General features: G+C 36.4%; 1 protein-coding gene across 2 annotated transcripts in view; it reads left to right on the top strand.

The window, feature by feature from the left end:
* The window catches only part of entpd4 (ectonucleoside triphosphate diphosphohydrolase 4), a 56,295-nt gene extending 45,022 nt beyond the window's left edge, over positions 1–11,273 (top strand). For both annotated transcript variants that reach the window (XM_039768530.1, XM_039768529.1), the window contains exons 11-13: positions 5,954–6,039; positions 7,840–8,001; positions 8,966–11,273. In XM_039768530.1, coding sequence (XP_039624464.1) covers positions 5,954–6,039; positions 7,840–8,001; positions 8,966–9,194 — 477 coding nt within the window. In that variant the 3' untranslated portion in view covers positions 9,195–11,273. The remainder of the gene's footprint in view (positions 1–5,953; positions 6,040–7,839; positions 8,002–8,965) is intronic.
* The last annotated feature ends 1,595 nt before the right edge of the window (positions 11,274–12,868 follow it).

Raw genomic sequence — 12,868 nt, 5'->3', positions numbered from 1 at the left:
TAAAGGAAATAAACGTGTATACCAAAACATTTGTAATTGCAACAATTTTCTGGGAGAAATGGTGCACTTTCTGGGAAAATTCAAGGGCTGCTGATAATTTCGGCCATGACTGTAAGAATATTTGTAAGCTAGAAGAGTTCTGCAGCAAGAAATGAAAAAATCACGGGTGGCTGAAAACAGCATTTTCAGGCTGTGATTCTGCCTTAGGAGGTGTTTCTAAATACTGACTGACACAGTTCCTAGAGGTTTGTCCCTGGCACATTGAATGTTTTATGTTTTTCAGTCTTTAAATTTTGCAAATAAATAGTTGTGCAGTAATATATGTATAATTATGTCCTGATGAAATTTATACCCTGCAGAGGTTTGCTAACTTCTTTTTCTTTAAAGGTTCATTGAAAAATGCAAATTACCTAGGGTACCCATGCTTTTCCATTTAACTGTAAACCTTTAATGTATGTTTTTCTGAAGTAATTTCATTTCAGGAAGTTGGTTAAATTCTACAGGTATACCTTACTTCATGTGTGCTATGTCAAAGAAGCATTTATTTAAGAAACTTGTACACCATACAGGGATATTAAACATTCAAAATGGCCCTGACAAAGTTGCACTAATGGGCTAGAAGTTTAAGTGCAATCAACAAATGTACAGTGGTGTGAAAAACTATTTGCCCCCTTCCTGATTTCTTATTCTTTTGCATGTTTGTTACACAAAATGTTTCTGACCATCAAACACATTTAACCATTAGTCAAATATAACACAAGTAAACACAAAATGCAGTTTTTAAATGATGGTTTTTATTATTTAGGGAGAAAAAAAACCAAACCTACATGGCCCTGTGTGAAAAAGTAATTGCCCCCTGAACCTAATAACTGATTGGGCCACCCTTAGCAGCAATAACTGCAATCAAGTGTTTGCGATAACTTGCAATGAGTCTTTTACAGCATTCTGGGTGAATTTTGGCCCACTCATCTTTGCAAAATTGTTGTAATTCAGCTTTATTTGAGGGTTTTCTAGCATGAACCGCCTTTTTAAGGTCATGCCATAGCATCTCAATTGGATTCAGGTCAGGACTTTGACTAGGCCACTCCAAAGTCTTCATTTTGTTTTTCTTCAGCCATTCAGAGGTGGATTTGCTGGTGTGTTTTGGGTCATTGTCCTGTTGCAGCACCCAAGATCGCTTCAGCTTGAGTTGACGAACAGATGGCCGGACATTCTCCTTCAGGATTTTTTGGTAGACAGTAGAATTCATGGTTCCATCTATCACAGCAAGCCTTCCAGGTCCTGAAGCAGCAAAACAACCCCAGACCATCACACTACCACCACCATATTTTACTGTTGGTATGATGTTCTTTTTCTGAAATGCTGTGTTCCTTTTACGCCAGATGTAGCGGGACATTTGCCTTCCAAAAAGTTCAACTTTTGTCTCATCAGTCCACAAGGTATTTTCCCAAAAGTCTTGGCAATCATTGAGATGTTTCTTAGCAAAATTGAGACGAGCCCTAATGTTCTTTTTGCTTAACAGTGGATTGCGTCTTGGAAATCTGCCATGCAGGCCGTTTTTGCCCAGTCTCTTTCTTATGGTGGACTCGTGAACACTGACCTTAATTGAGGCAAGTGAGGCCTGCAGTTCTTTAGACGTTGTCCTGGGGTCTTTTGTGACCTCTCGGATGAGTCGTCTCTGCGCTCTTGGGGTAATTTTGGTCGGCCGGCCACTCCTGGGAAGGTTCACCACTGTTCCATGTTTTTGCCATTTGTGGATAATGGCTCTCACTGTGGTTTGCTGGAGTCCCAAAGCTTTAGAAATGGCTTTATGACCTTTACCAGACTGATAGATTTCAATTACTTCTGTTCTCATTTGTTCCTGAATTTCTTTGGATCTTGGCATGATGTCTAGCTTTTGAGGTGCTTTTGGTCTACTTCTGTGTGTCAGGCAGCTCCTATTTAAGTGATTTCTTGATTGAAACAGGTGTGGCAGTAATCAGGCCTGGGGTGGCTACGGAAATTGAACTCAGGTGTGATACACCACAGTTAGGTTATTTTTTAACAAGGGGACAATTACTTTTTCACACAGGGCCATGTAGGTTTGGATTTTTTCCCCCTAAATAATAAAAACCATCATTTAAAAACTGCATTTTGCGTTTACTTGTGTTATATTTGACTAATGGTTAAATGTGTTTGATGATCAGAAACATTTTGTGTGACAAACATGCAAAAGAAATCAGGAAGGGGGCAAATAGTTTTTCACACCACTGTATTTGGTCAGAGTGGCACATAAAATATAGATTTTGATTTTTCAAAAAGCTGTTGGTATGATTCCTCATGACTGTCTGTTGATCAAGCTACAAGAGGCATAGATTAAATTCAAGGTTTGCTGGTTAGTGTGGAACTGGCTTAAGTGCAAGAAACAATGAATTTTGGTGCAAGGTGGTTCTCTAATTTAGTCATGTTGAAAATAAGGTCTCACTGAGATCAATGTTTAGATGAAACTAATCTTGTCCCAAATTTCTTTTATTGAACACAACTTTTATGAAAAATGTGTCATGCTTTTAGCTTAGTCATAGTAGGAAAACTGCTTAATTTAATATTTAGTTGTTTTATTGCATTATGTAACAAATACATCAGAATCCTTATTTGTTCTTGCAAGCAATCATATAATAACTTCCACAGTATGCATTCTGTAAGTGAAATGCAACATACAGTTCGATTTAGTTAATATATACCAAGGTGAGTAAGCAAAGACTGTTGAATAACATACATTTTATGATTATGTTACTGTCAGGCAAAGTCTGGGAATAGGACACAGAGTCACATGTAACCTGGTTCTCAGAACCCACCTGCCAAATTTCACTACCAATTGGAAATGCCGTTGAAGTCTGGAAGAAGTGTTCTGCTAATGTGTGTGTGTGTGTGTTGTTTTTTTGTTTGTTTTTTTTTAACCTGACATGCAGTCCACTTACAATGCACTGCAGTGATTCTCAGAAATGCAAGCGCAAGCAACTGCAATATGTCTGGTTTGTCCTTCTCTCATTAAAGCAAGAACAGAGAGCAACAACAAGTGAGCACTCGGCGAGAATTCATATTTGTTCCACTTTTTCATCCATACAAGGACATCCGGCAAAACATTTGTTTAATTCCATTTCATACTGTTTTTGTATCTTTCCTCCAAAGCCCCCAACAAATCCTTTATTTAAAGATGTTCAGGACCAAGCTGTACACTAAATTCAAACAATGGTAGCAAGCATCATAGCTAGAAATGTAAACTACAATAAATTATGACCATACCCGTCAAACTACTGCCTATACTTACATTTATGTTTAGTGATATTTTTAAAATCTTTATTTTGAAATTTAAAGTTTTATATAATTTAGCCACACATTATCATAGTGAATGTATTAGTGGCAGTGTAAATTATAAGTATACAAGTAACAGAATTTGGCATAAGTATTATCCTACTACATATTGATCTACTTTGCAGTATCAGTGAAACCACATTCTTTTTGTTTTGTGTGTGTGTGTGTTTGTATGCATGTGTGTGCTCTCTGAGACTATAGATCCAGTATAGTATACTCATTGGAATTGTTGATAAACCTGGCAATTTCTAAATATGATTTGTTTTGTTAACAATTGGTAATATTTCTGATACTGCCCTCCCCTATTTTCTCTATTCATGTTGTCAGGTGGTGGTTTTTGGAGTCTCAGTAGTTTTGAATAGCTTATTCTTAATTTTATTGGAGGTGGAATACTAGAATACAGATAACTAGAGTAATTAGTTGCTTTTATCTTGTACAGTGGTGCATTGTTAGAGTGACCATGTAGCACACTGTATGAGGAGTTGTCCAAAGTTGGATGGATTCTGAGTGGACTTGAGTGAAAGACTAAAAAGTAGAGATGAAATAACCATCCCTGTCTAAAAGGGGCTAGTATGAGCCAGTATGAATACTTGCCCTGGATGATGAATATACTATAATGTTTTTTTCATATTAATGAAATTTACCAAAAATAGCTTTGAATAACGATCTGCCACAGAAAATTACAAGTCATTAAAGCCTTCTGCAGCATCTTATGATTGTACTGCTGTATGCACTGACAAAAAAGAACTGATGGCTTCATGGGTAGAGGATGGAAATTTGGTAACCACAAAGCCATTCACCAGGTTTTAATAAATATTCCTCTGGAAGTTGTCATGAAACTCTAATTTCTCCTTGAGTACTATCATTGTGGTGTTCTCAGTGGTGTCATAAATGAGGCAAAATTTGTCTGCACTGAGTCGCAATAGTTATTTATGTGAAAGTCAAGACAATACCAGTTTTGTGTAGATTTTAATATGGAATTATAAGACGTATGTTTAGCTGTTAATTTGCATACAGCAACAAGTGAAAATCGGGAACCATAGATAGAAACCCAGCTCATTGCAGACTACACTTAAGCAGTCTTGTACACCAGGATTTTAATGCCACTAATCATGTGTTTTTTTTTTTTTTTGATCAAGCTTTACTCCCCTCATTAAAACTACTGGAAAGTTTTTTCTGTACTTTTGAGCTATTCTTATCAGATTACATTTATGTAGATCACTTTTTTGCTAACCATTATATGTTACAGTACTGTATGTCTAGTTTTCCATGATCTAACAATGAATTTACCTAGCATTTCCCTTGATCACAGTGTACCGTGAACAAAACTCAATATTCATATTTCATGGTCTTCCTTTTCACTTTTCTGCTCACAGAGTCCTAGTAAAATATATATACAGTGGAACCTCGGGTTACGTCTCAGACCACTTACAAATCGGGTTATGACCAAAAAGTTCACCAAACTTTTGCATCTGTTCTCGACCACACACTTGGGTGATGAACAAGCCAGTTTCCCTTCCGGTTCGTAAGCACCGATGATTTCCGCACGTGTTCAGTTTTTCCCTGTGCATTCGCTGTGAACTCTTTGTGCTCTATTTCGTTTCCCTTCTGGTTTGTATGCGCCGGTGATTTACACACATGTTCAGTCTCTCCCTGTACAGTACATTGTTCTCAGTCAGACGTGCATCGCGCAGAGGGACTTTGTGGTATAGCGGGTCCACAGCTTACGTCAAGAGGCCAGTTTTAAATAAATAATCACCGTGCTACAGCTGCTACATCCTCTTCATAAATAGAAGCGTGAGGCGGCTAAAGGGAGGAAAAAGAAAAGAAAGACCGAGGTTGCGGAGTGAGGAAGTAAGCAGGAAGCAGTGTGGAAAGAACCGGTACGAGCGAGCGTGCTCGCAGGCAGGCAGCTGGACAGTGAGCCCAAGCAGGGGTGTTTGACTGACACTCGGTGGGGTAGAAGGAAGTTGTCGCTCCAGCTGAGCAATCCAGGAGCTGGTGTGACTAGAAGAAGGATGGCTGGCGTAATGCTGAGGAGGCAGCGGGGGTCACCAGTTAAAGAATGCACCGGGCTTGTTTTTAAAGAGACTGCTTCCAGCATTGTTTTAACCTCGTTTATTTAATGAAGACTTCTTTCTATTGGATTTTAACCTCCACTTCACTTCTGTTTTTATGGGATTGTTTATTTATTGAAGGATTCTGAAAGCACTGCGCTTTTTTAATTTGGACTTTGTTTTTGATTGTTGTTTTGTTGATTTTAATAAAAGCACTTGGTACTTTTTGCACCATCCCCTTACAGATTTTTCAAATGTTCATTTTTTTCCCTGTGCTTAAAACTCATGGGGAAAAAAAGTGTTTACGGCCAGCGGTTTGTAAGGCGTGAACTCTTGCAATGTTAGATTTCTCTGTTCAAGGTTTTCTCAGTGTTATTCAATGTTTTTACATTTAGTTTACTATTACACTGTACATTCTATGGTATAATTAACACTTTTTGTGCTTAAAAATCTTTAAAAAAATATATATTTACATTCAGTTCATACGGTCCGGAACGGATTAATTGTATTTACATACAATTACTTTTTTTTTTTTTTCATTGTAGAGCTACTGTGCCACCAAGTGGACAACACTTAAAGAGCGATTTGATCGAGGACTTTATGCATCTCATGCAGACCTTCATAGGCTCAAGTAAGTAATGGTCAGCTATAGCAATATCTTTACTTTTCTAACAAAGTTGTATACATTCATTTCATTAGCAGAATACTTATACATTGGTAAACACTTTGTTACCATTCCATCCAAATATATTAACTCAAATTAACATTTTTAATAAGTGACAAACAAAATAGTTTATTACTATACTAGTTATGTTTTGTTTTTAGCTTGCTATGCATACATAACATGCTGCCTACATTATTTTATTGGTACCAAACACCTACCAATCTGGTTCTTCCAGAAACAAACAAACATACTTCACCACAAGGACAAAATACCTTCATTATTAGAGAAATATAGTGTTTAAATTGATAGTTACTGTTTATTTAAATTCTTCAAGCACACCACATTTAAGGCACTCCAAAAAATCAACAATGTGTGATCCAATAGTAAAAACAGACACACGTGAGATTTTTGTCTTTTGATGAGTTTTTGACTCACAGTGCTCATTTAGAAGTGAATTATAAATTACTGTGACAGATAGAAGTGGGGTATGGCTATTTATATAATTTTAGCGAAAAAGTCTTTACAAAAAATTCTAATATACAATTATTATTGTAAGTACAATGTTTTTAAATAAAAGCTTTAATACATTCTGTTTCACTTTCTTGTTCTGGGGTGTTACGTGTTACTTTATGTGGGGGGAATAATTCATTTAAATGATGTTAACACAAAGCTGTGACATAGCAAAATGTGAAAAAGTGAAGAAGTCAGAATAATTTCTGAATCTACCGTGTAAACATTCAAATAAAGACATCCTTGTTAAATTAGAATCTGAATGCATAAATAATAGCAATTTAACAATTTGGTAACTTCAAAAGAGTAAAGTAAAACCAACCAACTTATTCTACAACAGAATTCAGAAAACAGAAATACTTGGAGCCAGTGGTCTTCAGAAAAGCACTTACCAAATTCCAAGGGTAATAAGCTGTTTGATTCTAATGTCATTGATTTTAAATAAAAGAGTAAGGTCAGGTTCTGACACGGAGTCAGTCCATGGCAATGCCACATTTGTTCTAAGATAGAAATGTTGCCAACTTCTAAAATTGAGTGAATTAATAAAGGCAACGGGAATGATTTAACAACAGCCAGTTGCAATGTTTTCTTAATTATTAATACAGGTTGAGTACCCCTAATCTAAAATTACAAAATCCAAAAATATTTGAGTGCAAAAATGACAACACCTATGTTCCCTGTAAACAACATACAGTATGTGCAGATTGCAAACAGATTTATTCTGATATGAGAGGGATAAGTTGTCCTCCGTGAAGCACCTCAAAGCTTGATCGACAACTGGGGTTTGGCTTCCCCATGAAGTAGCAAGCACCACCACTCAATCAACAAGCGAGGTTCATCCCATGAAGCGTTGTGACAAGAGATAGATGCTGCATAGCAGTTTTAATATGATGTGTGGGGATTTTGGGACTCCCATCTTTAGATAGTGTGTCGTTAAGTGTAATATAAGTAAATTGCTCCCAATACATTAAGAATATGTTAGGAAAACCAGACACTGCTTCAAATTGGAAGTTGACAAAACTAAAAAATATCCCAAATTCTTCTGGTCTGAGGTATTTGGGATTAGAGATACTCAATCTGTATGAACTATTTTACAAAAAGCTTTAGGAAGAGAAACCAGACATATTTTTTGCTATATTAACTTTAGAATTTACCAGAAATATGAGGAAATATTAAGCAGTCTTAATGCTTTCCCTTAATGGACAAAAATAAACAACTTTCAAGTATTTTATGTATTTCCTCTCCCTGTTTGTTCAGGTACCAATGCTTTAAATCTGCTTGGATGTATGAAGTTTTTCATGTGGGATTCTCCTTCCCAGAAAATTATAAAGGTCTCAAAACCGCCCAGCTGGTTTATGACAAAGAGGTTCAATGGACTCTTGGTGCTATTCTGTACAGGACACGTTTTCTGCCATTAAGGTAACTAACCAAATATTGGGAAACTGATGGTCAGGTTTTGATTTTTTTCCAAACTCTGCCTATAGTCAGTTTTATTCTGTAATTTTACGCTCAGGTTGAAGAAGTGCTTACTCATTTGAAAAACATTGATATTTCCAACAAGGTGGCAAATGTGAACTCTACCAACAAGAAGGTTCAGGTTTATTTCATTCAGAAAGCAGGAATTGCTAGGAAGGTGACATATGTAGTCCATGCAGGATCTCAGAATTTTCAGAAAACCACACATTTTGCTGTTTGATCTGAGAGAGAGTCATTTAATTTCTCAGAGAAAAGAAGCACATGTTCTCTGCTACACTAATGGACTTTGTTATGTTGCAAGAGGTCCATGTATATTATTCCCTTCTTCCATAACAATCATTTTATAGAACATTTGGATATTGGTAACTTTAAAATATCTTGCATTCTGGAAATCTTACACAGTAATTTATCATGTGCATGTTGGTAAAACCGAGACATGGTTGCTTGTCTATTTTGAATCAAATAACAGATTTTCTGAATCACCTTTCCCAAGTTCCCAACAGTTGAGCACATCCATCCATCCATTGTTCAACCCGCTATATCCTAACTACAGGTAAACAGGGGTCTGCTGGAGCCAGTCCCAGCCAACACAGGGCGCAAGGCAGGAACCAAACCCCGGGCAGGGCGTCAGCCAACCGCAGCACTTGAGCACACAGTTTGCTAATTCTGTGTCCTACTGATATTTCAAATAGGTCCAGAAATGCAGCAGTCTCACAAAGAGTTCCTCAATGCGCTGTACCCTTTGCAGTATTATTTGTAGGTTTTACTTGGGCTATGATTTTTATGTGGTTGATATATGCAAAATACTGTCGAGTCCCATTATAGACTTTATGCCAGTCTGTTAGATCTCTTAGAACATTTCTGAGTAAGAAATGTTTGTTTACTAGTTTATTTTGTTTATTCTCAGGGACATCCAACAAGAGAACTTCAAAGGATCTCATTCACACTGGAGAGGATTCTCTTTTGTTTACAACCACTATTTGTTTCTAGTGTGTTTCCTTGTTGTTTTGCTGTCTATCCTTTTATACCTGCTGCGTTTACGTCGTATCCATCGAAGAATGCAACGTAACTTGTCATCTTCTGCCCTCTGGATGGAGGAGGGAGTACCCACTGGGATAGGTACTGGAACCATATAATTACCAGTGGATGGGCAACATTCATGGACTGTATATTTAAAAACAAAAATAATAATCTTCTAGCCAATAAACCCATGGAAGAAGAGCCATGTTGATGAACTTTTATTCACAGAATTGAAGGAGGAGCTAAGGCAAATGAGACAGTAAATAATTATCTGCTCCAAATGTTTGTAGTCTCTGTGAATATTCTATAGCTTTTAAAAGCTTTGTACAATCTTTAGCAGACATACTTTGCTGTATTTGTGTGAATTTGCACCACAGTTGTAATCTTTAAATGTCTGAACTGGAATGGTCTCAGTACTGTATGGCAGGTTTTTTTTTTATTTCTGCCTGGAAATGTTTAGCTTTTTTTAAAACTCATGTGGAATAACTTATTTTTAGTCCTACAGTGTTTGAGGGGAAAACAATATTTCATAATCAAATTCATGAAGTATATGCATCTTTATTGTGAATTTTGGAGGATCTTCCACTGTGTAAATCTTAAGTATTGTTTGTCTTCAACTGTTAGAAGTTTTTGCACACCATTAATGACCAGCAGTCATGCATCGAAAATTTGACTTGCTGTCCTAACTTCCAAATGAAGCAATACACGTTCAATATCATAACCTTATTCAATTTCTACATTTCATTAATTGCAAACTGTTAATATAAAAATTGTCATACACTTTCTTTCTTTTTTCTTTCTTTTTTTTGCTACTTGAGTCAAACAGCAGTTAGTGAGCAGGTCTTGTCTATATTTAATATTTTTAAAGCAAGTCATCACTCTTAATTCTTTTTGTTACCCATTCCTTTTTAAATTTTTGTCTTTTATTCCACAGTTTTAGAATTTTCATTCCACATATTTGAAATAGCTCATTTCTGTCATTATGGGACATGCTTTCTTAAATTTTGATGGTATATGTTTCCCTTTGTGAGTACATCCCCTCATTTCTGTGATCTTTCTTACTGAAAATGGTTAAGTTTTTTGTCAGTGTGTTTTTTTCTGTTATTTTACACATTTCAGCATTGTTTGTAGCAGAGAGCTGGTGTATGTATAGTTTGTAAACTGCTGTATACATCGTTAGATTTGACCACTTTATGGTGTTATAAGAGAATAATTTTGTTTTTCAAGTCAAGATAAGACATTTTTGTTAGATAAAATTTTAAATAGTAAAACCTGTTGGTAATTATTAGTTGATCATGTATTATAATTATTGAAAGATAAAAGCCAACTATGTTGGTGGCTTGCCTTATTCTAGTTTTTATGCAAAATGAAACTGCTCAGATCAGAATAGCCAGTTTAAAGGAAAATTTAGAATATCATGCATATCTAATTTTCTTTCAGGCAATTTGGATGCAATGTTTGTAATAGTTTATGTTTATTATAAACCTTGAATTCTCTTTGAGTGCCTAAGGTTTTTACTGTATAATGAAGCAAACACTACTGTTTATCAAACACAAATGATTGAGATAGTAGCTTTTTTATCTGTTTAAGTGTAATGTTTCAGATTAGCATTGCATTATGTAAGTAAGTGTCTTCTTCTCCCTCGGTTATTGTAATTTAGGTATCTTTTGGGTTTTGGGAAGTCAAGGCTTTCCTGGGGAATCACCCCAAGACATATTCGTCCTTTACTGCTGTGAATGTAAGGTTGAGCAGATGGACTTTATACATTTCAATATTTGTCATGTTTTCTCAGTGCTTCATTCTGCCTAAAAATCAGTTACTCAACACAAGCAGTTTTTTTTCCAGTCTTGCAACCTTATTTCTTATTTCCCCAGCCAGTGCAAAGTCATAAAATTCAAATTGGCTTTGAAAAAGGCAGTTGTTATTTTCTATAAATATATATATATATATATACAGTATATATAAAGAATTGTCCACAGTTTCTTCTTGTTTATTGGCTTCATTTTCTGAAGCACTGTTGTTTTGATGCACATTATGTAGCTATTGTTATTTAATTAAATGGAGTACATATTTCCATATTTAAAACCACAAAATGTAGTATTTTGTACAAAGAGATGTCATCAAGCTGGTTTTCTGCCAATGAATATGTGTTCACTGTAATAAAATGTTTTTCCTTTTTTATCTTTTGGAAAAAATTAGGATTGTCTTTGCAATTTAATATCACACATGTGAAAGAGATATCTTTGAAACCATGAAAAAAGTGCCACTTGTGAGGAACAGTATATTCAGGCATGTATTTATTTTAATCTAGGGACACATGGGACCAAAGACTGTCCCTAGCAGCACTGGGTGCAAGGCACAGACCAGCCTGGACTGGTCCTTCACAGACTCCACTCACACGTTGGAAAAAGTCAATGTCCCGCTAAAGGAAGACAGTGTAAAAAAAACCCGTGCATGCAGTGTGTCAGGTCTCAGATAAAGAAGAAGACGAGCTGTTTATTGATGCAGTAAGAAACGAATCGATGAATGAAACCTGTCATCTTTACAACGATTGACAAACACGGAATGTAACTTGAACACAACACATCCTACAAATACGAACCTGATTGAAAGAAATAATGATAATCAAATCCTTGATGACAGCAACACTCAGTAACACTCACAAAACAAATACTGTATATTGACAGTCATGTTACGTTATTTTTAAAATGTTCCCTTTTCTTTTTCTAGCTTTTTTAACACACTACTTCTCCGCTGCGATACGCGGGTATATATATATATATATGTATATATATATATAACCCGATCTACATACTCGAATAATGGATACTTTATTCGCCATCAGTGATTGTTTTGGTAAAGCCATACTCAGTGTATTCATTAGATGAACGGTAAAAAAGTAAGAGCGAGGGGAGGATGACTTATTGAGGCATGCAGGCTGTAGTGCGCGTCAACTCTATCTGAATTGCGCGATCACATTTGAAAAATATATCTTTTCAAGTTCTATTTAGTCCATATGTGTCAAACTCAAGGGCCCCGGGCCACATCCGCCCGGCGTGTAATTATATCCGGCCCGCGAGATCATTTTATATACTGTATTATTGTTATTAAAGCCGGGTATATGAAGCGCTGGTAACACAATAAACTACAGATCCCATAATGCAGCGCTTCAGCTGCCTTGCCGAACAGTTACCGCGTTAATCAAGTCTACCTTAAGATGCTGCAAGTTATTGCGAAGCTAGCTCACACGATGCTGAAGAGAAAAGTTGATTCTGAAAATAGAGCCTTTAAAAACGATGGGAGGCTGAGTATATGTTTACTGAACCCGTGTGTCTCATTTGTGGAGCTAATGTGGCTGTAATTACAGAATTTAATCTAAGACGGCACTATAAAACAAAACATCAGGGTAACCTGAAAGACCTGAATGCAATGCAGAAGATACAGAAAGCAGAAGAATTAAATAAGAATCTGACACTTCAGCGGACGTTTTACCGTGCACAATCACAAAGTGATTTCAATTGAGCTGCTTTTATGGGAGACACAACCACTTGCCCCACTTTCCCTGTTGCCAAGTAATGTTAAACCAAGTCGTCACTACGGTGTTCCCAAATACGCACTTTGCTGATAAACTGAGCTTACTGAGTTTGCACGGCGCTTTGGTGACTTTGAAGAACAAAAAAAGTCCGTCTACATGCGGCTCACACCTTGTGCATGTTTGGTAGCACATATCTGTGTGAGAAGCTCTTCTCAGTGATAAAGACTAACAAAACAGCACACAGGAGTCGCCTCA

Source organism: Polypterus senegalus, chromosome 11, assembly GCF_016835505.1.
Source record: "Polypterus senegalus isolate Bchr_013 chromosome 11, ASM1683550v1, whole genome shotgun sequence".
Lineage (NCBI taxonomy): Eukaryota > Metazoa > Chordata > Cladistia > Polypteriformes > Polypteridae > Polypterus > Polypterus senegalus.
The sequence above is the reverse complement of the archived record's forward strand: the minus strand, read 5'-3'. Positions and strand labels throughout refer to the sequence as shown.